General features: G+C 52.3%; 1 protein-coding gene across 1 annotated transcript in view; it reads left to right on the top strand.

Moving 5' to 3' along the window:
• The window catches only part of IPO9 (importin 9), a 38,025-nt gene that overhangs the window by 10,858 nt on the left and 1,389 nt on the right, over nt 1-25,778 (top strand). The window contains exons 3-22 of the mRNA XM_065936374.1: nt 10-96; nt 791-992; nt 3,494-3,582; nt 4,208-4,294; nt 4,752-4,871; nt 4,982-5,082; nt 5,269-5,327; nt 5,907-6,058; nt 6,710-6,808; nt 7,849-7,955; nt 8,303-8,442; nt 10,716-10,875; nt 20,708-20,934; nt 22,384-22,532; nt 22,795-22,923; nt 23,336-23,611; nt 23,682-23,848; nt 24,258-24,391; nt 25,098-25,220; nt 25,531-25,635. Coding sequence (XP_065792446.1) covers nt 10-96; nt 791-992; nt 3,494-3,582; nt 4,208-4,294; nt 4,752-4,871; nt 4,982-5,082; nt 5,269-5,327; nt 5,907-6,058; nt 6,710-6,808; nt 7,849-7,955; nt 8,303-8,442; nt 10,716-10,875; nt 20,708-20,934; nt 22,384-22,532; nt 22,795-22,923; nt 23,336-23,611; nt 23,682-23,848; nt 24,258-24,391; nt 25,098-25,220; nt 25,531-25,635 — 2,713 coding nt within the window. The remainder of the gene's footprint in view (nt 1-9; nt 97-790; nt 993-3,493; nt 3,583-4,207; nt 4,295-4,751; nt 4,872-4,981; nt 5,083-5,268; nt 5,328-5,906; nt 6,059-6,709; nt 6,809-7,848; nt 7,956-8,302; nt 8,443-10,715; nt 10,876-20,707; nt 20,935-22,383; nt 22,533-22,794; nt 22,924-23,335; nt 23,612-23,681; nt 23,849-24,257; nt 24,392-25,097; nt 25,221-25,530; nt 25,636-25,778) is intronic.

Here is a 25,778-nt window from a genome sequence, read left to right as displayed (position 1 = left end):
CCTCCACAGCTGGCCTCAGTTGTCCTGAAACAGTACGTGGAGACTCACTGGTGTGCCCAGTCGGAGAAGTTCAGGCCTCCTGAGACCACAGAAAGGGTGAGGAAAGGCACTTGGTCTGTCTCGCTGTGGAGGTTTGAGGGGCCATCGTGGGAGCCTGAGGTGTCAGCACTCTCCGACCAGAAGGGGCTGTCACGAGGCCAGGCAGGAGGGGGTGGAGTGATTGGCGGCTGCCGTTCCGGGCGACGTGCTGCAGATGAGAGGGCTTGAGTGCCAGGCGGACCTGGTTCACATTCCAGCCTGCCTTTTACTAGCTGTGAAATGTTCTAGAAGTATTCTAACTTCTGAGGTTCAGTTTCCTAAATATCTAAAATTCCAGCTTCAGAGAATTGTTTGCGGGTTGCACGGGGTAGCGTTCGTCCCTGGTCCGGCCGCTGTGCCGCCGTCCTGGGGCCCCATGACGCCTCGAGGTCTGAGGGCCTTTGGAACTTGCCGCAGTGGGAGTGTTCTGTGTGCCGTCTGTACAGCTGCTCTCCGCTCATGGTGCCGAGCGCTTCAGATGGGGCTCAGGCAGCTGACAGGCTCAGTTTAGAATTTCATTTAGTTTTCATTACTTTGAATGACCACCTGTACCTGGTGGCTCCTGTAATGCACAGCGTGAGTTTGGATACCGGGGGTGAACTCTGGGTGAAGTACTCATGGCGTCTGCACAGGTACACAGCGCCTGAACTGGGTAGGGACCTGCCGCTCCCTCACACCCTGGTCTGACGCAGGTGGCTTCCCTCCTCTCCAGGCGAAGATCGTCATCCGGGAGCTGTTGCCCAACGGCCTGAGGGAGTCCATAAGCAAGGTGCGCTCCAGCGTGGCCTACGCGGTGTCGGCCATCGCGCACTGGGACTGGCCCGAGGCCTGGCCGCAGCTCTTCAGCCTGCTCATGGAGATGCTGGTGAGCGGAGACGTGAGCGCCGTCCACGGTGCCATGCGGGTGCTGACAGGTATGGGTGCCACGCCCCGGCCTCGGGCCTTGGACCCCACGCGCACCCCACTCCTCCCGCCCTCACCTGCACGCTGCCCTCCCACATCAGGGACCCTGCCCCTCGGGAGAGGGTCGCGCGTGGCGGTCCGGCCTGCAGACTGCAGTCCGCAGTCTGGCTCCACCTTGACCCGACCTGCTTGTCTCTTGAACCTGAGTTTCCTGGTGTGTGAAGCTCGGGTGATGGTGCCGTCCACCTGGCGGGAGCTCCTGGTGGCCTCGGCGAGCTCGTCTGGTCAGGTGTCTGGTGCCAGTATGACGGGTTTGCGGGAGGTGGCAGCTGATGTGATCATCATCGTCATTATACAGTGTTCTCTACGTAGTTCAGTGCAAAGATAAGAATAGTCAAGTTTTTATGGAAATATGGAAAGAAGATAACAGTCACACGGTATAATCAGGACCTTCATTTGGCCAGCTTAGAAAATATGTAATCTTTGGTGTCTTTTCTTTCTGTTCTGAGCAGTTGAGAAAAATACTTGAACTTTTAGTCCAAGGAGGTTTGGTGAGGAGCTCTTCTAAGCATGGGTGGTCTGTCAGTCCCTCAAAGACCTGCTCTTAAGTACCGCCCCACGGCGGAGTCTCCCAGTCTCTGCAGATCCGCAGATCCTGCTGTGCTTCCTCTCGCCTGCTCTGCTTTGCATTCAGGGAATCCTTGTGTGGACCTTAGCCGCTGGCGGTTGATGTGTCAGAAAGCATGGTTCCTTCTCTTGATACAGGGTTTCATACCTTTTCTCCTCCACCATCTGCAAGCTCACCTGACATGTATTCTCACCTAGTTAGGAATGGCATTTCTATGGGTCTTGATTTATTAAACTTGGCATGGGGGCCCAATTTTATGAGTCCATCTAGTACTGAGTCTGAGCACGCTCTGGGAGGCGGTGAAGGACAGGGAAGCCTGGAGTGGTACAGACTATGGGGTTGCAGAGTTGGACACAAATAAGTGACTGAACAACAACATCGGTCCAGTATTGATGGTTATACCAGTTCTGCGTCCAAAAGCAGTCCCTCCCCTCGTTTGGTCTCTCGCCCCCTCTCCCCATGCCCCCGCCTTGTCGCCCACCCAGCTGCATGTGCTTGTATTGATCACCTGTGATATGTGCTCCTGGCATGTGCAGCCCCCCTGCTGAGAAAATCACACGCTCTCTGCCCAGACTCGCGCGTCCCTGCTCGTGGCTCTGCATCTCAGGTGACCTCTTATACCCTTCTGTGGAGTGAGCTTTCTAGGATTCTTCATTCACAACCTCATGATGCCAAAATATCAACTAACAGATCTATTTTCTGCTAAAGAAAGGAAGCCTATTCCTTCCCTGTCTGCCAATACAAAGTTCAACTTCTTCTTGTAAAACCTGGAGGAAAAGGTAGTTGTCCGTGTCCCCAGAGTTGTCTTGCTGCAGAGCCCTCGCTGTGTGTGACTAGGGGAGTTTGTGTGTGACTAGGGGGGATGACTTTGCACTCGGCTGCAGGGAAGGAGCTGGCAGGGCGTGCTTCTGTACTGGAGGCGGCGGACGTGGGTGGAGAGTGGCCACCTCACACCAGGGAGCTGCTCCATGAGGCTAGACCGCGCTCCGGGGGCCGCTCAGGTGTGCACGCAGGACACAAGGTGCTGTGTGTGGACAGGAGACAAGGAGGAGAAGAGGCTCGTCGGGGCTGTTCAAGGCCCTGTTCTGTCTGCCTGGTTTAGCAAGGTTTCCCATTAAACTCACCGTTCATCCACAAGAACCAAGGCTGACGGTGGGAGGCAGCGCAAGCCCAGCTGTCACGCTGAGGCCGCTGACACACAGGCCTCAGCACCCTCTTCCATCTCAAAGCTCTTTGGAGACGCAGCTGCTGGCGTCCTGCACTTTGTCTGACTTGATAAGTGACTTAAACTTATTTGGGACTTAACTATGTGAAGGGTGGTAAACTGAGGAATGAGCGTCAGAGTACAAAATGCAGTTGATTAAGCAGCAGACAAGTGAGCAAACGCGGGCTTGGGGCCTGTGGTCCATGTTTGGTGACGTATTTCTGAGCTCAGCTTGCTGTCTCGGTGCCTTGTGAGGTTTTGGACGTGAAGGGAAAGTCTCATTCCACGGCCAGACTGACAGGGTAACGACCCCTGCTCTTCCTCTGAGCAGCAGCCTGACCTCGGTCGGTTGACGCCGTCCCCATGTGCAGGCTGGAGTGGAAGGCACGTGCCTCACAGTGGCTTCAGGGGGACCAGCACTAAAGGCGGAAGCGCAGCGCAGCACCTCACGGGGCACACCCTGGATTGATTCCAGGGCTCTCCACAGCCTCGTGTGTGCTCCTCTGCCGCTGCAGTGTTCTCTTTCCCTGCTAGCAAGTAACTCACACCACTTCCCTACCCCAGGGTAGGGCTCCTGGCCAGTGTCTTTCCCTTCGTGCTCCCTAAAGCAGTCCAGCAGTTGTCACATGAATGTCTTTATGAAGCAGTGTTATTTTTACTGCCTGCTTTCTTCTCTGTAGAATTCACGCGAGAAGTCACTGACACACAGATGCCGCTGGTTGCGCCCGTCATCCTCCCAGAGATGTACAAGATCTTCACCATGGCCGAGGTAGGGTCTCGCATTGCCGAGAGCGAGCTGGGCTCTCAGCAGCCTGTTGTGTCTGCTGCTGATCCCAGACCTGAAGGCAGGAGCTGACCGAGGGCTGCGTTGAATGAGCCTCAGCCCCTTCCCTTGCGACTGGGAGACCAGGCCTCTTGGGGGACAGTGGAGGGGCTGCTGGAGCTCCAGGCTGCTGCCACGGGGCCGCCCAGGCCCCTCTGGGGCCGCCCACCCGCCTGCCCCTCAGCCGCGTGCTGGGCAGTCTCCCGCACTGCACCCTCGGGCGTTGCTGTGTGTGCTGGCTTGATGACTGCCCGCTGGAGGGTGTTTCAGCCTCGCTGCCCCTCCCCTTCCCCAGCCAGGGGCTGTGTTTGGGAAGCACTACACTGACTGTGTCGGGATTCCGAGGTGCCCCCAGCTTCACGTTTTCGGTCAGATTAGGCCACAGAGGCCTTTATACAAGGCTGATTCTAGTAAGTTCTCACATTGTGGTGCCTTTTATTCTGTGGATTAAATACATCTGTCCCCTGGACAGGAGTGGTAGACATCTGCTGTCTTGGGGATCCAGTCCCGTGTCAAGGCTGAGTGGTCACAGGTGGGTCACACACATGTGCTCGCTTCTCCTCGCCCCCAGGTGTACGGGATCCGAACCCGCTCCCGAGCCGTGGAGATCTTCACCACCTGCGCCCACATGATCTGCAACATGGAGGAGCTGGAGAAGGTGAGCACGCCTCTGTCGGGGCAGCTGGTCTGCCCTGACGTCTTGTGGGGTGTGTTGGGCACACGCCAGCCGTGCTTTTGATGCAGTGAGCATTCTGGCTGGATTCCTCATCCATGTGTAGCTGGGTGTCCTTTCCTTTGAGTCTTACTTTTCCTAGCACCTTGTCCTGCATCCATTTCACACTGGCTGGCACCCAGGGCTTTATTGCTCTTTCATTGCCTCCTGTGTGGGACCAGCCTAGCTAAGAAATACTGATCCCTGGGATCAGGAGTGGTTTAAAGAAGCTTCTGGTGAGCAGCCGCCAGTGTTGGATCAGGACACGGCAGACCCTGGGGACACCTCCAGTGACCTTGTGGCCACAGCCTTCTGACCAGGGCCTGAGCCTGGACGGTTTGGAGGTGCCTGGACGCCATGGATTCGGGCTGAGTCCAGGACTGATCCTAGTTTCTGCCTTCAGGGCGCAGCCAGAGTCCTGATCTTGCCCGTGGTGCAGCGGTTCACAGAGGCCTTTGTCCAGGCCCTGCAGGTCCCGGAGGGCCCCACATCCGACAGTGGGCTCAAGATGGAGGTCCTGAAGGTACGCGCTTTCTGTTGGGGAGGTGCTGGGCGTCTGCAGGGTGGTCTGACATCAGTAATCTTTCTCCCATATCACTTGTAACTGTCGGGTTTTTTCCTATAACTTCTCAGGCAGTGACAGCCCTGGTGAAAAACTTCCCAAAGCACATGGTGTCCTCCATGCAGCAAATTCTGCCCATTGTGTGGAACACCCTCACTGAAAGTGCAGCTTTATATCCTTTCTGGGAGAGGGAAGGGACCTGCCACCCCCGCAGTTGGGAATCTAGAGCCTTGGGTCTCACATTCACGTGGTTCCACTTTTTTAAAGTATCTACTCTTAGTGTTGGAGTATGTCATGTTCCCTTGTAGAATGTGTGTAAAGCAGACTGCAAATTCTATTTCTTTACTCTTCATCATACTTATGTGAGAACAGAAGTCAATTACACAGAGGAAGTAGAGGACCCTGTGGATTCCGATGGTATGTAGCATGTTTGGTCTTAATGGTATACCTCATGGAGAAGGGAGCCAGGAAGAGCCAGGACAAAGGCAGGAAATTAGAGGCTTTGCTCTCTCGAGAATGTTCTCATTGAGTTTCCTGTCAGTGGATTAGATGTAGGGAAACGAAAATTGAAAATCTGTAGTCTGTTCCTCATCAGCATTTGCATAAGTCTCATGAAATCATGGAATTTCTCAATGGAAAATATATTCAGTGTTTCAGATTCTTTTTTCTTTCTTTTGGCTGCACTGCGTGACTTTCAGGATCTTAATTCCCCAACCAGGAGTTGAACCCAGGCCCTCATCAGCGAAAGCCCCAAGTCCTAACCACTGGACCACCAGGGAATTCCCTGGCTCTTCTACTGGAAAAGCCAAAGAGTGTTTCATACCCTCGAGTTCCCTTCTTTGACTCCTTGGGCCCTGTTCCGTTCCCTGGAGAACCGCAATTAGCGAGGGCTTTGACTGACTGACCCCTGACTCACAGAGGTGATGTACTTCCTTAGTATCTGTGCTTCCTTCTGCCTTCTTGTCACTAAGAGCTTCTCTCACATACTTCCTGTAGGTGAAGTCCTGGGCTTTGAAAACCTCGTGTTTAGCATTTTTGAGTTTGTCCACGCTCTCCTGGAAAACAGCAAATTCAAAAGCACCGTCAAGAAGGCCTTGCCTGAGTTGATTTACTACATCATCCTCTACATGCAGATCACTGAGGAGCAGGTAACTGTGTGTGTGGGAGTCAGCAGCGTGTGTGAGCATGTGCAGCCTGGGCGTGGGGTCTAGGCCAGGTGACCTGTTTGTCTCTAAAAACTGACACCTGAAGAGCAACGTGACCGAAGTTCTAGGAAAGCTGTGATTTCATTCACATCATTTTACCAAGTCCCCGGGTGCTGGGGTTTATCAGCTTCTGTGGTAGGTAGTTGGACTTGTAGAATACTCCCACTTTGATATCTGTAGGACCCCCAACCAAGGAAGTGATAGCAAGAAGAGCCTGGCCTTTCTCTGTAGTGAGACACAGCGTTCAGTTCATTATCCTGGTCAGAGAGTCATCAGACCAGAAGAGAGCATTAAAAATACGTTAATGCCTGTACTGTGTCCCAGGATTTGACGTGATTTTCACATTAGATTCCCATCGAACCTACTAGACTCAGCAAATTGACCTGTTGGGGTCACAGCCGACTGACAGTAGGAGGGGCCAGCAGTCAGCCACCTTCTGCAGCAGCCTTAGTTGCGTGGCTTGATAAAGGGTTTGCTTCTCTGCATCAGAAAGCGTAGCATTCTGTTCAAGATAAAGACAGAAGGCTGGAATCTTGCCTCGTGTGTGGACCGGCAGAGGGACCTCACAGAGAGCTGACTGCATCGTCCTTTCAGATCAAAGTGTGGACCGCCAATCCCCAGCAGTTTGTGGAAGATGAGGATGACGATACCTTCTCCTACACCGTCAGGATTGCGGCCCAGGACCTGCTGCTGGTGAGAGGACTGTCCCGCTCCCCGGGGTGCTGGCAGCGTCAACTTCTCCTCTTCGTTCTAGACCTCCCTCGAGCCTTAGCTCAGTGCCGGTCTTGGGCAGCTTTACCTTAGACTGGGGCAGGTAACAGAGTAGCTTAGATGGTAAAGAATCTGCCTGCAACCCTGCAGGAGGCCTGGGTTCAATCCCTTGGTCAGGAAGATCCCCTGAGAAGGGAATGGCAACCCACTCCAGTCTTCTTGCCTGGAAAATTCGGTGGGCGGAGGAGCCTGGTGGGCCACAGTCCATGGGGTCGCGACGATTGGGAGATGACTGAGTGACTAACACACAGCATCTCAAGTGAAGTCTGAGACTCAGGAATTCCAAAGTCCTTGGTCTGGTTCTGATTTACATGCCAATATTGATGTAAGAATTGTGCAGGGCATGTTATTGTAATGGGAGAGGGTGTTTGAATCAGAAACTCTTCAGTTTAGTTCAGTCTTCAGCAGGAGTCTGTGTGTAGCACAGACTAGAGACTGGCAGAGTTGAAAAGCCTCGATTGCTGCGAGGCGAACGTCCAGGTGGCTGCCCGTTTCCTCTGACTCTGACCGGAGCACAGAGCTGTCTCCAGCCTGTGGTCTGTGGGGAAGCTGCTGCCTGTCTGGTGCGACATTTATTCCCATTTCACTGTTGGTGGGCAGTTCTCGTCCTTTGGTGTTTCTAAGGCGCCTCAGGAAGGCCATGCCATGTTGCTTAGTAGATTAGCCTTGCTTTTCCAAGTTGACCTCCCAGAGGACAAATACCTGGTCCATCGCTGTCCACAGCTTGGTCTCTCATTGACCCCTGATGCTCTGCAGAATGTAGCTGTGGGAAGTCATTCATTCTGTAAGCTTTAGAGAGCTCAGCCTCTGCAGAGAGACGGGTGCTGCTTTAACTTAGAGACCTTCGTACAGCTCAGGATTGCATTATGAATGTATCTGATCACGTTAGCCGCGTGCACGGCAGTGCAGTTTATGGTTTTAGTTTGCACAGAAATTTGTTGGCACCTCTCCTCTCGCCCTAGGCTGTGGCCTCTGATTTCCAGAATGAGAGCGCAGCCGCCCTGGCCGCCGCAGCCGCCCGACACTTACAGGAGGCTGAGCAGACCAAGAGCAGCGGTGCCGAGCACTGGTGAGAGGGGGCAGCGGGCGCCCTCGTGGGGGCACCCTCTGGGCGTCGGGTGAGGGCAGGCATCCTTCCTTTGAATCACCTGTTCTAGAGCAGTTTTTCTTTAAAATAGTTGGTTCAATGCTTTTATTTTATCCCTTTTTAAAAAGCCTGGAAAGGAAGTACTTTTGCTTTGTTTTTAGTTAGAAAAACCTGTTACTGTTAAATTATACTGTCTTTAGATACAGGCTTAGATTGGAAGAGCAGCTCAATGCCCTTCAGGGTCAGGCTTGCTGAAGTGCCTTTGCCTCAAGGGTTTGGGTCTTCGGCAGTGGGTTTGTGTGACTCGGCCGTGGGGGTCCCTTTGGCAGGTGGAAGGTCCATGAGGCCTGCATGCTGGCGCTCGGCTCGGTGAAGTCCATCATCACCGACAGCGTGAAGAGTGGCAGGATCCCCTTCGACATGCATGGCTTCCTGACCGGTGTCGTCCTTGCAGACCTCAACCTCTCAGGTGTGTCTCAGCACAGCAGGATTCTGGGGGGCTCAGCTCTGTTGTTTACTTATGTGAACCTTGGGGTGGGATTCTTCTTGCAGCCTGGAGCTGGGGCTCCTTTGACTCTGCACTGCCCAGGGACCTTGACTCAGGTGTCGCAGCTCTGAGTCTGGGGCAGCCTCATGGCTCATTCTTCCTTGCCGTTCTCCCGCATCTGCCCCCGGGCTCACGCCCACTGCCCGGGGTGGTGTCTGGGTCTGAAGAGGACGCGAGGGAGGCTGCTCTGCAGGTTGTAAATGCAGAGCCCCCTGTGCCCTCGGGCAGCGTGTTGTCAGGCTCATCCTCTCTGCTTGCCTCCCGTCAGTTTTCTCAAACTATCCATCCTTTCTCAAACTGTTCTAACTAGACAATTGAAGTGTTCTGTTCTTACGTCTGTGTTCACTACTAGCCTTAAAAATAATCGCCTCACCTGCATGGAGCCCATTCCTCACGGCGCAGGGCTGTGGCTTCGGGACAGCGGCGTCTGTGTGGCGCGCCAGTGCCCCGTTCTCATCCTGAGACCGAGACCCCAGCTCTGTCTCTGCTTCCTCTCTGAGCCTTAAGTCGCGGGACCCTCGCGTTGCTCCTGCCCTGCCAGTCCACTGTCTTGCGTCCTCTTCCCGAGTTAGCCCTTTGGGTAACTTAGGCCATCGGAGAGTCTCCTCTGTCTCTAATGAGGTCACTAGGTCATCTCTCATTCTGAGTCACAGGTCACAGAACTAAGCAGTGGAGCGTCAGTGGTCTCAGACCCACTGAGGGTGCTCCTTTTTGTTCTGCAGTTACCACGTGTGCGATGCGTTGTTTTTGGCGAATGTTTTTCTCTCTTCTGCTGGACTCTACAACACGTGCAAGTGGAACCCCCGTCTCACACACCCCTCCATCCCACAGCGCCTGTCCCTGATGCACGCAGTGTGATTATATGCTGACGACAGTGCTGGAATTTCTAACACCCACCAGCATATTCTTTCCAGAATTTGCCCCAGCAAAGCTTTTCTATACAAGCCATTCTCAAACTTTTTGGTCTCGGGACCCGCTTACACCTTTAAAAATTATCAGTGACCCCAAGGAGATTTTTTTTGTCACATGTAACAGTATTTAACATACTAGAAATTAAAACTGAGAAGCTTTCAGAACATAAGAATTGCAAGCATACATCCCACTAGCTGTCAGAGCCATGGTGACACGTCATATAACCTTTGGAAAACCACTGTGTACTCGACAGGGAGTGAGACCAAAACAGACATCATCTTAGTTTTGAAAATGAAATGGTTTGAAAAAGAAAATGGTTTTACTTTTGTAACTTCCAGGACTTCTTGGACCATATTTTGAGAACTGTTACTCTGCATTATGTGATTTATTATGTAATTATCTGGCACGGTTTGCTAGGTTCCGTTGAATAGGTCCCATCAGCTAATGTTTATTGTACAGGTAACAAAGTTAAGCCCTGTAACAGCTGAATAAGTATAGTCTCTATCCTCAAGCATCTTAATAATAGGCAGGGCACAGCAACCCTTATCCCAGTGGCTGGAATATCTATCTATCTATATATATATTTAAATACATATATATATATATATATATATATATATATATATATATAGAGTTCATGTTAGAAAGCTGATGACGTGGGATTAAAGTGGCACAGAGATGGTTAGGATTCCTTCAGCCCAAGAGATCAGTTAGATAATGCAAGGAGAGGTGAGTGTGTTGGCTTAAAAACCAAGCACAGAAATGGCAAGATAAGATGACAGCCTCCTAGGGTGGGCTGTGTGCCTGAGTTTGGAGGCACAGAGGGGAATTGGAGGTGATGCCAGAGGCACCGATCCAAGGGGGTTTATTTGGTAAGCTGTGGAATTTATTGGCATTTTAAATAAGAGAATGACAAAGATGTAATTTGTAATATTCCAGTAGTGGTCCACGGGTAGGGAAAAACTGGCCGTGGAGAAGCTTCCAGAGAGCTGGTTAGCAGTGCATGAGGAATGGTGAGAGCTGGGGTGGGGTCAGGGCTGGGATGTCTTTTTAGTCCAGGAATGTTCAGAATGTACCTTGGGAATCTGGGAGGCTGCTTCAGGCTCTGTGCCACAGGTCACACGTTTGCCTCTGTCTTTCACGGCCTTGCTTTTCCTGTCCGTTAGCTGTGTGTGTGAGGCGGTGCCCAGTCCTGCAGCGCGCCGAGGGGCGGGGCTGGGGAGGAGGGGCGAGTAGCTGGAGCGTGTCGTGTCCTGCCCCTGACTGCTGTCTCTCCTTCCCAGTGTCACCTTTCCTCCTGGGCCGGGCCCTCTGGGCTGCCAGTCGTTTCACTGTTGCTATGTCCCCTGAATTGATCCAGCAGTTTCTTCAGGCAACAGTTAGTGGTCTTCATGAGACACAACCCCCGTCAGTTCGAATCTCCGCAGTGAGAGCCATCTGGGGGTGAGTACACCATCTTGGAGCAAGCAGACCTGTCTTAAGAGAAAGTTGCTCAGGGTAGAAGTCCCAAACAGCAGTTGCTCAGGTCACTGTGTTGCTCGGACATTTCTGACGAAGATCTGCAGGATAAATGTTGGCAGGACAGGGCTTCTGTGAGTCCCAGCTGTGTCCTGTTTATCCTCCTTTCCTTTTCAACTCAGTTCAGTTCTGGGACCATCTGGACAACTCCCTCCCCCACAGAGGGGCCAGGCCTGGGCTCTGAGAGAGGCCTGACTTGCCGGGGGTTGCACAGTGGTGGGGCAGAGCACAGAAGTGGGCTGAGAGCCCAGCCTGCCTGCTTGACTGATGGCATCTGTGCTAGAAACCAAATCTGGGATAATATGGCCTGCAAACTGTGTGTGTTTTCCCCAGTTTTGCACCTTTCTCACAGCTCGTGGCTCAGGTAGTCCTTTATTTGTGCTCCTCCCCAGACCAGAGAGGCGTTGGTGTTTGCAGGGGTGTTTTCAAGTTCAAACCTAAGAGCCTCAGTTGAGTCCTAAGAATTGCTTGAAACCCTGAAAACCCAGAGTTTATCTTCCGCCCGCCTGCACTGCCGCCTGACCTTCTGAAGCAGATTGAGACGCTGGGCACTGTTGTGTGTCCGTAGAGAGCACCAGGGTGCGGGCTGTCAGAGGAGTCTGAGCAAGGCGCCCTCGCTCTTATCGCTCCTGCGCCCACAGTTTGGCATCTGTCCAAGTGCGGAGCCACCTGAGGACAAGCAGCGCTGTTTTGAGAAGACAGGCTCACGTCCTGGCCACTGACTTGCCAGGACGCTCTTATCGCTCCTGCGCCCACAGTTTGGCATCTGTCCAAGTGCAGAGCCACCTGAGGACAAGCAGCGCTGTTTTGAGAAGACAGGCTCACGTCCTGGCCACTGACTTGCCAGCCACAGTCCTGGCTGTGGTGCCATTTGGCTTGATTCTGTCATCAACCCCATACACCAAGGAGCCAGGGGGAATCTTAGCCACCTGTGTAAGGAGCACAGACTGTCCCAGCTCTGGATCGAGGAGTGGTCCAGGAACTCTCGGAGAGCATTGACTGAGACAGTTACCCGCAGATGAGGGAGCCTTTGTTGAAGTCCACAGTCCAGTGGAGACTCTCCAGCGCAGCACTGGGGCGAAAAATTCAAGACTGAACACTTGCAAGAGGCTGGTCCCTAGAGCCTGAAGGAGCTGACTGCTGCTTCTGATGTGAAGACAGCAGTGCAAGACGTAAAGGAACCTGAAGAACCAAGAAAACATGACATCAGAAAAGAACACAGTAGTTTTTCAATAACCAACCCCAAAGACATGGAGATCTGTGATTTATGTGATAAAGAATTCAAAATAGTCATTTTAGGGAGTTCAGTTAACTACAGGAAAGCATAAAAAGTCAAGTTCTTGAAATCAGAAAAACAACTCACAGACAAAATGAGAAATTCAGCCAAGAGAGAGAAATCATAAAAAAATAACAGATGGGTTCTAGAGCTGAAAAATATAGAAAATGACATGAAAAATGCCATAGAGAATATCAGTAGCAGAATGGATCAGGTAGAAGTCTGTGAAATAGAAGATGGGGCCTTTGAAATTATCCAGTCAGAGGATGACAGAGAATAAAGAATGAAAACAAAGGAAGAAATGTGAACCCAGTGGTACCTTTACGAGAAATAGTAGATACATAATTGGGAGTCCCAGAAGAAAGGAAGAAACCTTTTTAAAGAAATAATGCATGACAACTTCCCAAATCTGAGGGGGCTTTGCACCTCCTAGTTTTAAAGCTAATATACTTCACCCCAGAATTTCAGCCCAAGGTGATATTCTTCAAGACACAGTATAATAAAACTATCTAAAATCAAAGACAGAATTTTCAAAGCATCAAGAGGCAAAAACCTTTTTTCATACAAGGAAGCTCCTGTAAGGCCAACAACAGATTTCTCAGCAGAAACTTTGCAGGCCAAGAGACAGTGGAGTAATACATTCTAGGTGCTGAAAGAAAAAACTGCCAACCAAGAATACCTTACCTAGCAAAGCTGTCCTTCGTAAGTGAAGGCTAGATGAAGACTTTCCAAGACAGACACAGCTGAAGGACTTCACCGCTAGACCTGCCTTACAAGAAACACTGGAAATTCTTCAAGCTGAAATGAAAAGATGCATATTACTAATGTAAAAACATACAATATATTGCTACAGGTAAGTATATTATTGATTCAGAATACTCTAATACTGTGATATGATGGTGTTAACCACCTGACTCCAGTATAAAGGGTAAAAGATGAAAGTACTACAAATAACCAGCTTAATGAACCCAGGTCTCCTGCATTGTAGGCAGACGCTTTACTGTCTGCACCACCAGGGAAGCCCTCATTATAACCAATACACAGTATAAGAGAGGTTAAATCGTGACATCAGAGACATTAATGGGTGGGAGTAAAGGGGTAGAGATTCTTTATATCTGTAAGATGCTTTATGGTGACCACAAAGCAAAAGTCTGTGATAGACGCACAAACAATAAAGAGAGAAGAAGGAAGGCATTTCTCTGTGGAAGATCGCCATTCACGGAGCGGCACAGCCAGGGGGGCAGTGGGGAACAGAGGCCACAGGAGAGCCAGCAAGAAGTTAATGAAATGGCAGTTAGTAAACTGCCTTACTTACCAGAAGTTATCTTAATATAAATGGACTAAATTCTCTAATTAAAGGTCAAATGAGCTGAATGGATTGGAAGAAAGAACCAGTTAAGACTACAGGTCTTAAGACACACAGGCTCAGAGTAAAGGAATGGAAAAACGGTACTCTGTCTTAAGTAGAAACCAGAAGAGAGTGAAATATCTGTACTTTTATCAGCAAGTAGACTTTAATCCAGAAGCTGTCACATGAGACTGCCCATCATACAATAAGGGGGCTAATGCATCAGGAAGATGGAACAGTCACGAACACATGTGCATCTGCCGTCAGAGCGCCTCAGTATACCCAGCAGACGCTGACGTCCGAGAGGAGAGGCGACGGCAGACTTGTACCCCCCCCTTTACAGTGGGTGCTTGTCCAGAAAGAAAATCAGCAGTGGAACACTGGCCCTAAACTGCGCGTGCAGCCAGATGGACCCGGCAGACCTCCGGGGCAGCTGATGCAGCAGCAGCTGAGGCGCCCCCTTCCCGGGCGTGCGGGGGTGTGCTCCAGGACAGGCCACGCTGCCCGCGTTGGTCAGTCTAAGGTGGAGATCATACGGAGTGAAGTTAGTTACAGCAGGAGAACTAGGAAAATCACAGATACATGAAAGTCAAATACTACTTTTCTGAACAACCCGTGGGTCAAAGGAAAAATTAAAAGAGAAATCTAAACATGTCTTGTAACACATGAAAATGGAAATACAACATACCAAAACTTAGAGGATACAGAAAAAGAAGTTCTAACAAAGGAAGTTTATAAGTGAAAACACTTAACATAAAGCAGAAAAAGAAAAAACAATCTCAAACAACCTCACTTTCTTCGTCAGGAGCTCGAAAGAAAACAAACTAAGCCCCGTGGCAGCAGGAGGAAGATGAGAAGCCAGAGACACAGAGGAAGAGTCTGGTGTTTTTAAAAGATAAAGTTATAGCTGGACTGTAGCTGGACTAAAAAGGAGAGAGAGAACACTCAGACAAATCAGAAATGAAATAGGAGACTTTACAGCTGATGCCACAGAAAGACAAAGGTTCATAAGAGACCACTGTGAACAAGTGTATGCCAACAAATTGGGTAACCTAGAAGAAACGCATAAACTCTTAGAAACATACAGCCTAGCAAGACTGAGCCATGAAGACTTTGAAAATCTGAACAGACCAGTAGCTAATGAGGAGAGTGAGTCAGTAAACGAGAAGCCCGCCACGAGAAAAGCCCAGGACCTGATGGTCCCACTGGCGAGTTCCACCAGACGTTCAGAGAAAGGTAAATACCAGCCCTTCCCAAGCTCCCTCCACATACTGAAGAGCACGGAACATTTCCAAACTCATTTTTCTAGGCCGGCGTTACCCTGATAGCAAGGACACTACAGGAAAAGCAAGCAACAGGCCAGTGTGCCTGATGCGTGTCGATGCAAACTCTCAGCACACTGCTGGCAAACTCAGTTCAGCAGCACAATTAGAGGGCCACACTCCATGGTCAAGTGGGACTTTCTCCTGGGATACAAAGGGCTCAGCATACATAAGCTAATTAATAAATGTAATTTCCAGTTAATAGAATGAAAAATAAAAACATATGGATATCTCAGTAGATGCAGAAAAAGCGGTTGACAAAATTCAGTACCCTTTCATGACAAAAGCTTTCAACAAAGCGTGTAGAAGGAACATATCTCAACACAATAAAGGCCATATATGACACCCGCCCCAGCTAATACATTCAGCAATGAACGGCTGAAAGCTTTTCCTCTTGGAGATCAAGAACAAGGTAAGGGTACCCACTCTCACCACTCCTCAACATAGTACTGGAGCTCCTGAGCAGAGCAGTTAGAAAAGAAAATAATAATGAGCTATGAGAAAGAGAAATTGAAAAAATAGTTGCATCAAAAACAATAAAATATCTAAGAATAAACATAAGTCACCAAGATGAAAGAGCTATACACAGAAAGCTATAAGATATCGAGGAAACAAATTGAAGACACAAACTAATACATATGTCATGTTCATAGATTGAAATAATGAACACTAATTAAATGTCCAAACTACCAAAAGCAATCTACAGATTCAGTGTAGTCCCGCTCAAAATTCCAATGGCATTTTTTACATAAATAGAACAAACAATTCCAGAATTTGTATGGTATCACAATTCTTGATTTTAAACTATATTACAAAGTGATAGTAATCGAAATAGGATGGTATTGGCATTAAAAACAGACACAAAGATCCATGGAGCAGAATAGAGAGCCCAGCTGCAAACCTGCACTTCTGTGGTCAGTTACTTTATGACAGAGGAGCTGAGAACACACGGGGGGAGGACAGTCTCTTCAGTAAATGGTATTCGAAAAACTGGACCCTTATCTTACACCCTGCTTATTTAACTTATATGCAGAGTACATCATGTGAAATGCCGGGCTGGATGAATCACAAACTGGAATCAAGACTGCTGAGAGAAATATCAGTAACCTCAGATATGCAGATGATACCACCGTAATGGCAGAAAGTGAAGAGGAACTAAAGAGCCTCTTGATGAAGGTGAAAGAGGAGAGTGAAAAAGCTGGCTTAAAACTCAGCATTCAAAAAGCTTACTTTATGGCATCCAGTCCCACTACTTCATGGCAAGTAGATGGGGGAAAAATGGAAACAGTGATTTTCTTGGGCTTCAGAAACACTGTGGATGGTGACTGCAGTCATAAAATTAAAAGACGCTTGCTCCTTGAAAGAGAAGCTATGACAAACTTAGCATATTCAAAAGCAGAGACATCACTTTGCCAACAAAGGTCCATCTAGCCAAAGCTAATTCCAGTGGTCATATATGGATGTGAGAGTTGGACCATAAAGAAGGCTGAGCGCCGAAGAGTTGATGCATTTGAACTGTGGTGTTGGAGAAGACTCTTGAGAGTCCCTTGGACTTCAAGGAGATCAAACCAGTCAATCTTAAAGGAAATCAGTCCTAAATATTCCAATATTCATTGGAAGGGCTGATGCTGAAGCTAAAGCTCTAATACTTTGGCCACCTGATGGGTAGAGCTGAAGAAGAGCTCAGTGAACGACCCTGATGCCAGGGAAGACTGAGGGCAGGAGGAGAAGGGAGCAAGAGAGGATGAGATAGTTGGATGGCATCACTGACTCAGTGGGCATGAGTTTGAACCAACTCCAGGGGATAGTGAAGGACAGGGAAGCCTGGCGTGCTGCAGTCCATGGGGTCACAAAGAGTTGGACACGACTTAGTGACTGAACAACAGCAGTCTTACACCATATACTGAAGTCAGCTCAAAATAAAGACTTGAACCTAAGACCTAAAATCAGGAGACTCTTAGAAAAACCATAAAAATTAAACTCTCTGACACTGGTCTTGGCAATGACTTCTTACATTCGACACCAAGAGCAGAGGCAACAAAAGCAAAAATAAATGAGTGGGACTACATCAGGTAAAAAGGCACAGCAAAGGAAGCCCTGCACCAAAGGAAGAAGCAGCCTACTAAAGGAAGGACAGTATTTGCAAACCGTTTACCTGGTGAGGGGTCAAAACGCAGAATACAGCACAGACTCACACAGCGCAACAGCAAATAAACAGTCGGTAAAAAGTAAATGGCATAGGATGGGGAAAGATTTTTTCCTAGAGAAGACGTACAGGTGGCCGACAGGTACATGAAAGGGTGCTCGGCACCTCTAGTTACCCGGAAAATGCAAGTCAAAATCACAGTGAGCTCTCACGTCAGACTTCTCAGCATGGCTAGTATCAAAAAGACAAGAAGAGGACTCTGTGGTGGTTCAGTGGATAAGAATCCACTTGCCAGCACAGGCACACGGGTTTGATTCCTGGTCCAGGAAGATTCCGCATGCTCCGGACAACTCAGCTCGTGTGCCAGAGCTGCTGAGCCCACGCACTGCAGTGACGGCCCAGCACAGCCAAAAAAAAAACAAGCTAGTTATTTATTTTTTTTTTTTTAAGATAGCAAGATTAATGAGGGTGTGGAGAGAAAGGAACACTTTTGTACTGTTGGTGGGAGTGTAAATTGGTGCAGCCACTGTGGAGAAGAGTTTGGGGGGGGGGATCTTAAAAACTTAAGAAATAGAGCTACTAATTTGATCCATCCAGAGGAAATGAAAACACGATCTTGAAGCGATTCCTGCACTCCTTGCTGTGCTGTTCACGTAGCCGGGCTGTAGAACCTGCTTGAGGGCATCAGCCAAGGAGCAGGTGAAGGTGATGTGTGTCCCGTGGACGGAACTCAGCTGTGCCGGGGAAGCCTGCTGTCTGCAGCAGCTGGATGGACCATGAGGGCACTGTGCTGAGTGAGATGAGCCACACACTTCCCTGTGGAGGCTTCTGGAAAGGCCAGACTTGCTGTGAAGGAGAGCAGAAGGCCAGGGGTGACGGCAGGGAGAGGTGGAAGGGAGCTCAGTGTTGTCCCAGGATGAGTCAGGCCTGAGGCTCCAGCGTGGAGCGTGCCTGTCGGCGGCCACGCTGTGTGTAACGGAGAGTGGAGACCACACGTTCCCCTAGAAGAAGGGGGACCTGAGGGGACGGACGTGGTGATAAAGTGGATGAGGGAAAACCTGTACAGTGTGGACGCGCATCCAGGCGCTGCAGCGCTCATGCTGACCATTTCATAGATGAAGTAAGCTGCAGTAAAGCTGAGAAAAATTTACATTTTATACTACTTTTATAGTTAGAATGTGTGACGAGAACGTTTTTTAAATAACTTTCAGTTCTCTGATTCCGCGGGCAGGGCTTTCTTGAAAGGTGTAGCTGCTGTCCCTGGAGAAGTAGCGGAAGCCGTGACCATGCAGAGCAGAGAAGTGGCCCGGCCTCGTTTTCAGAGCTGTGCGTCGTGTGCGGAAGCGCGGACCCGGGGGCGAGGCCCCGTGAGGGAAGGGTCTCGCTGTGCCTGTCCTCAGCCAGGGCTCGCGTGTGGCCTTGCCCTCTTCAGTTCTGCAGCCAGGCTCAGCCCGGCTTGTCTTCAGCGCGTCTCTGAGCCTGCCCGTCTCGGGTCACCAGTGCCCCCGGCCATCATTCCGCCCAGCTGTCCTCTCTTCTTACCCAGCTCCAGCGTCCGTTCGGGTCACGGCGTGTGTGCCACTGCACACTGCCTCAGAGCGCTCTGGACGGGGTGCTGGTGACAATCCTTCACGTGGGCCGCGCTTCTCTGCCACACATATGCCGACCTTTCTCCTCAGCTCCAGGTTCACGTGTGTGCTCCTGTCTGTACCAGGACAGGCCTGAGTACCTGAAGACTAACGGCGTCCACCTGCAGGCCTCCCCTGCCTGCTGCCCCTGTCGCCCTAGAGGTGCAGACCCCACACCTGTGGATCCTGCACCTAAAGCAGAGCTCTGTCCTCCCAGACACCAGCCCCTGCCTCTGGAGCTTGGTTCCCTCTCTCCCACTTCAGCTGCCCCCGTGTGTGCTCAGAGCTTCTCCTGCCTGAGTTCCCGCAGGGCCCCTCGAAGGGTTTTGCTGCCTGCAGCCTCTGACTGCTGCCATCTTTGTTATCTCAGCTCTCAAACTGGTCTTTCTGGAATCAAGTACTTGTATTTTTGCTGCTGCAACAGAAACTCTCATGGCCCTGGTTATCCTCTCGAAGCTCTGGGATGCAGGTACCCAGGAGAAAGGCAGAGCATGCCAAGCAGTCCATGAGGCCCCTGGACACACAGCATTTTCCTGGGTTGTCGGTTTCCCTAAAGACTGTAGGGGAAAGAAGAAATTAGATGTCAGAAGTGGTTTGTGAAGGAAAAAAAACTTAGACACACTGACTTCCAGAGTAAGGTTTAACGTCTTCAGCGTGGCATAGAAGGTCCCGTGTGGTCTGAGCGCACAGGGCGGCCTCTCTGACCTTCCAGACTCTGTGGACACTTGGAGTGCGGCCGCCTCGGGAGGAGTGGGCCCAGCCAGTCCCAGTGCAAGTGTCTGCCCAGCCCACTCTTCAGGAGGGGTGGTGCAGGGCATGGTGGCCTTGAGCATCAAGGTGCTGTGACCCAGAAGCAAGGAGTGGTCAGACCTGAGGTCCAAGCCCACAGGTGTGCTGTCACCGTGACCTGTGAACCCAGCGGCTGACACACAGATGTTACAAGACACCTAGACTAAGAGAAACCATTCACTGAGAACCTGGGGAGGGCCTTGTCTCCACACTAGGTTCTTTTAACAAACAAAAACAGTATTTTTATTGAGTTGTTACCATCCTGTAGATAAGAAAAATAAAGACGTGGATGATGTATTTTTAATAATGTACCCCCTTGGACATGGTGAGCAGCATCTAGTAAATGTTTATTGATTAAGAGGTTAACAAGGTAGAAGTATGTGTAACAAACTTTCTTTTGAGGTGAATTTTTTTAAAACTTTATGTTGGAGAATAGTTGACTAACAGTGCTGTTAGTGTCAGGGGTCAAGACGAAGATTCAGTCATGCACATGTCAGCTCTTAAACTCTCACCGTGTAGATGGTCACAGAGCACCGAGCAGGGCTCCTGTGCCGCACGGCGGGGCCCTGCTGGTCACCTGTCTTCAGTACAGCCCTGTGTGCCTGTCCATCCCAAACTCCCACTGTCCCTCCCCTCCACCCTTCTCCCCCTGTAACCGCAGGTTCATTTTCTAATCTGTGAGTCTGTTTCTGTTTTAAAACAAACATCTAAACCCCACAAATAGTACACCAAGTTTGTATGAGTAAAATGTTTCTATAAATTGATCTAATTTTAGTATGCAAAAAGTACAAAATTTTTGTAACATGGAAGTAAAAAGTAGTCTCATTATCAATGAATAACTGTTGTATTGGAAGAGATTTAAAAACACTTAACTGGAAAATAACAAAAAAATACATATATATATATGTATCTTTATATCTATCTATCTGAGGAATGTGCCTAAAACAATAGTCTGAGGAAGCATAATGCATTTGACTTAATATCTTAATGATTTGTATATAGCTGTGACTGTGATTTCATAACAGAATAGGGGGATGAAAGAAATTTTAAAGGAAATCGTGAAGACCAAAGCAGAAATACATTAGAAAACATAGAAATGGTGGTGCTGAAAATTCTAAAAAATAAGAGCTACAGAAAGATGTCCAAGTCTGGCGAGCGCTAGGAGTAGCCTCGTGAGGCCCGTCGCGGGCACGCTGCGGGGCGGCCGGGGCGGGGCCGCTGCTGAGCCCTCGCTTGTCCGGTCCCCAGCTACTGCGACCAGCTCAAAGTCTCCGAGAGCACCGCCGTGCTGCGGCCCTTCCTGCCCAGCGTCCTGGACGGCCTGATCCACCTCGCGGCCCAGTTCAGCTCCGAGGTCCTCAACCTGGTGATGGAGACCCTGTGCATCGTCTGCACGGTGGACCCCGAGTTCACGGCGAGCATGGAGAGCAAGATCTGCCCCTTCACCATCGCCATCTTCCTGAAGTACAGCAACGGTACGCGGGGCGGGGCCGCGCATGTGCGTCAGTGCAGAGGGGACCGTGCATTAGCGCGAGTCTGGTTGTGTGCAGATCAGACGGCAGAGCGCCTGGGCCTGGGGCTCGCTCTTTTTAGGAGCTGGACTAAAGTACGCGGTACGCGGGGCGGGGCCGCGCATGTGCGTCAGTGCAGAGGGGACCGTGCATTAGCGCGAGTCTGGTTGTGTGCAGATCAGACGGCAGAGCGCCTGGGCCTGGGGCTCGCTCTTTATAGGAGCTGGACTAAAGCACCAGCAGTGAGGTGGGAGATTGAGCCACCAAGTCAAAAGCTTCCTGAAAGAAGAGGCCTAGAACTAGGATTAGAGGGGAGCCGAAGAAGAGACAGGCAGACGTCTATGATGTTCATCATGTGTTTTCTGTAGTAGCAAGTCTTTGGAAATAGAGAGTAATTACATCCATAAAATGGAATGCTGTGCAGCCATTAATAATCCAAAGAAATAATTAAAGCCATGGGGAGGTGCTCACCTTGTAGTAAGTAAATAGATTGTTTTCCAAAACTCATAGAACAGAATCCCAAATTTTGGTTTTATTTTCAGAAAAAAACATTGAGCACGTTTATATCTGAAGAATGCATATTGATGCTTGGAAGGGGGTTGGTACTAATGTGAGGTCGTACTAGACATTTTAGGCCATGGTCCATGGGGTTGCAGAGAGTCAGACATGACTTACGTGACTAAGCACATACTAGACATTTTACTTGGTTGGTTTTTGCACTTAAAAACGGGCCCTAAGGAGGATTCCACCCTGCATGCGTACAGACTGCATTCTCTCTGCCCGTCACGTAACATTCCCCCGAGTGGCTGTGTTACTGCTTCTTCACTGCTGTGGTCACGAGCCTCTGAGTGGTTTCCAGTGCTCATCTTGTGCAACTGTGTGTCTTGGTGCCCTGCACACTGAACGCTCCATAGAGGGAAGAGTGTTTCTGGTTTTCTTACGTAGGTGAAGCACATGTAGCTAAATTCTGTTTCTTCACAAGGCTCTGCTGTTTGAAGGTTTTCTCTTTTGCCCTCAAGTGGCTTTGGGAGCGCCCCCAGGAGATGGCATGGAGTCCTCCTCAACATGTGGGACCCGGAAAAGTCAGTGTTGAGGCAGTTCTGAGACGATGGTGTCTCCTTAACAGGCTGTCAGTGGGGGCTTCTTTTCTCAGCATTTGGGCTCATTAATGAATTTACGTTTCATAAGAATACAGGCATTAGAGATTTGTCCCAGGGAAAGAGGCAGGTTTTGTTTTCAGAGTAGCTGTTGCTGACTTGTCCCCAACTCCATCAGGTCACATGCACTGCCTCCCGGGCCCCCGCAGCTGCCCTGGACCCCGGGTCCGGGTGAGAGGTCGAGGAGAAGCTGGCAGCTTGGGTGCGGGCCAGCGGCAGGCGGCATGGCCGGAGCACTCACGTCCTCTCTCCTTAGACCCTGTGGTGGCCTCGCTGTCTCAGGACGTCTTCAAGGAGCTGTCCCAGATCGAGGCCTGCCAGGGCCCCATGCAGACGCGGCTGATCCCCACCCTGGTCAGCATCATGCAGGCGCCTGCGGACAAGATCCCCGCGGGGCTATGTGCGGTGCGTCCTCTTCCTTATAGGCCCGCGCCACCCCTGACCAGTCGTGATGTGTTCCCAGGGCAGGGGTGGCCCTGGGCGCAGGACGGTGGGGCCTCGTTCCCAAGGCACCCCCAGTGACGGGGCAGGGCTGCTGCAACACCACCCCGGCTGGGCAGTCCACTGCCCTTCCACCTCCCCTACCAGCAGGCCGCCGCCTGAGGGCTGGGAGCTCGCCTAGGCCCTCCCTTCCTGCCCCTGAGGCAGCCTGACTCCTCCCCTGCAGACAGCCATCGACATCCTGACCACGGTGGTGCGGAACACGAAGCCCCCACTCTCGCAGCTGCTCATCTGCCAGGCCTTCCCCGCCGTGGCCCAGTGCACCCTGCACACGGATGACAACGCCACCATGCAGGTACCTCTGCGCGGGGTCTGAGCCACGGTGCGTCTGAGCGGCAGGCTGAGGTGTTTCCTGCCTTAGCGATAGAAAGCCCTCCCACCTGTACTTGTCCAGAGGACCGGGAAGGGTTCCAACTGCTCAAAGGAGTGGGGTCCGTGTGCCAAGAAGAGATCCCAGCCGTGGAGGCTCGGGCCCCGAGAAGCCCTCTTCCATCAGTAGAGTCGGCAGGGGGCGATCTGGGGAGGCTCAAGGCAGCGGTCTGCTCTGTCCCCAGACCTGGGCCCGTCTCCGCTGCAGCTCAGCCGCGTTCTGCGGTACCAGAGGTGGAGGCTGGCAGCTGAAGCTCCTGCTCTGGGGAGAGATCCGGGGGGCGGGTGTACGCGTCTGGGTCCGCAGCCCGGCGCTGACCGGCTGCCCGTGCCCGCAGAACGGAGGCGAGTGCCTGCGGGCTTACGTGTCGGTGGCGCTGGAGCAGGTGGCGCAGTGGCGTGATGAGCAGGGCCACAGCGGGCTGTGGTACGTCATGCGGGTGGTGAGCCAGCTGCTGGATCCCCGCACCTCCGAGTTCACCGCCGCCTTCGTGGGCCGCCTGGTGTCCACGCTCATCGCCCGGGCGGGCCGGGAGCTGGGCGAGAGCCTGGACCAGATCCTGCGCGCCGTCCTCAGCAAGATGCAGCAGGCGGAGACGCTCAGCGTCATGCAGGTGCGGGGGCGCCCGCGGGGGGGCCTGGGCCTGAGTGCGGGTCCCTGAGCCGCTGTCCCCTGTCCCCTAGTCCCTCATCATGGTGTTCGCGCACCTGGTGCACACGCAGCTGGAGCCGCTGCTGGAGTTCCTGTGCAGCCTGCCCGGGCCGACCGGCAAGCCCGCCCTGGAGTTCGTGATGGCCGAGTGGACCAGCCGGCAGCACCTGTTCTACGGGCAGTACGAGGGCAAAGTCAGGTGGGCCCCGGCTCCCCCGGCCCCGCTTCCTTCTTGCTGAACTGTGGCTGTGAGTAGCTGCCATCTTTAAATTCCCAGAAAACGGGATCTCTGCTGGCAAGAGCCCCTCCCCGGCCCCAGCTGAATGCTGCTGCTGGCTTCCTCTGTTTTTAAAGCCAGCTTTCTAACCACTTAGGCTGGACTTCACCCGTGTTCTCACCGCCCTGCACACCTTCCGCGGTGGGCGTCCACGTGCTGCTTGCCCACTCTGGCTTTGCTCAACAGCCGTTCTCACCGCCCGTCCTTAGGACCAGGAGCCCCTCTCAGTTCGACTCTGGTGTCCCCCAGCCAGCCTGGAGGCTCGTTCCCTCAGTCACGGTCAGGCACGGCCCCTGGGGGAGGCCGACTCACAGCCCCCTCTGCCCCACAGCTCCGTGGCACTGTGTAAGCTGCTGCAGCACGGCATCACGGCCGACGACCGGCGGCTGCAGGACATCCGCGTGAAGGGCGAGGAGCTCCACAGCCCCGACGAGGGCGTCCGCACCCGCTCCAAGTCAGCCAAGAGTACGTGGCACCGTCCCCCACCCCCACTGGGCTAGGACACCTGGGGGGGCTGTCAGTGATGGGTCCCTCGGGCGCAGCAGGGGACGCGGGTCAGCAGTGGAGCAGCGTGTGTGGTCCTCGTGTGGCTGCGAGTGATGGGACGCACGGCGGCCACCCCGCTCTGGGCCTGGGACCCCTGCATCCACGTCTGTGGTTGCAGCTGCCATCCAACCGCAGGTTCACACTCCCCATGCCATCCCCGCAGCTGCGTGTCCGGGGCCTGTGGCGCTCTGACCTGCTCAAGCCCATGGTGTCCCGGCTTTTCTCACGGGCAGAGCTCGTCCCCTTTCACTCCTGACGGCTGTTGTCTCTTCTGACCTCTAAACTCCTGTGATGTTCAGTACAATGAAGTTATTTAACATGAGCCTCAGCACTGGGGGCTACCTGGTGGCTCAGATGGTTAAGAATCTGCCTGCAATGCAGGAGACCCAGGTTCAATCCCTGGGTCAGGACGATCGCCTGGAGGAGGGCATGGCAACCCAGTCCAGTATTCTTGCCTGGAGAATCCCATGGACAGAGGGGCCTTCAGGCTGCTGTCCCCGGGGTCACAGAGTCGGACACAGCTGAGCACTCGGCGCACACACACACACTCAGGGCTGGGTGTGGCCTGGGGGTGGAGAGCTGGGTGCAGGGAGCAGCCCAGGGCAGCCTCCTCTTTCCTCCGTAGACCCCGAGCGCTGGACCAACATCCCTCTGCTGGTCAAGATCCTGAAGCTTATTATCAACGAGCTGTCCAGTGTCATGGAGGCCAATGCCGCCCGCCAAGCTGCCCCTGCCGAGTGGAGCCAAGGTGCCCCGCGCCCCGCACTCTCCCTACCCACTGCTCTGGGGCTCACCTTGAAGGCCCGCATGGGGCTGGCTTCCAGGGGCTGCCTGCTGCGGTGCCGCCCTTCCCACCCGGCTTCTCTCAGGAGCCTCTCAGCCTGTTCCCGCCCACCAGCACAGTCAACTTTCAGTCAGACTTCCGGGAGGATCTGCTCACCCCTGGTTCCCCCTGGGGCTAGGGCTGCGGCGCAGAGACCCCGGGGCCTTCCTCCTGGCTGGTCTGGTGGGAGGGGAGGTGCGTGCCTGTGCGCCAGCTGCTTCTCCTCTCCGAGCAGATGACGCCAACGACATGTGGGAGGACCAGGAGGAGGAGGAGGAGGAGGAGGAGGACGGCCTGGCTGGCCAGCTCCTGTCCGACATTCTTGCCACGAGTAAATACGGTGGGTGCGGATGACAGCCGTGCACGCAGAGGGCCGGGGGGGGGTGTCCTCAAAGGGCGGCACCTGGGCTTTTGTGCCCCTTGAGCTCAGCCTCACGGGTGACGCTTCCCTGCCCGGGGCTGCTCCCAACCGGTCCTGGCTGT

Source organism: Muntiacus reevesi, chromosome 5 (genome assembly GCF_963930625.1).
Source record: "Muntiacus reevesi chromosome 5, mMunRee1.1, whole genome shotgun sequence".
Taxonomy (NCBI): Eukaryota; Metazoa; Chordata; class Mammalia; order Artiodactyla; family Cervidae; genus Muntiacus; species Muntiacus reevesi.
Note: the sequence above shows the minus strand (reverse complement) of the source record. Positions and strands in the feature narration are given on the sequence as shown.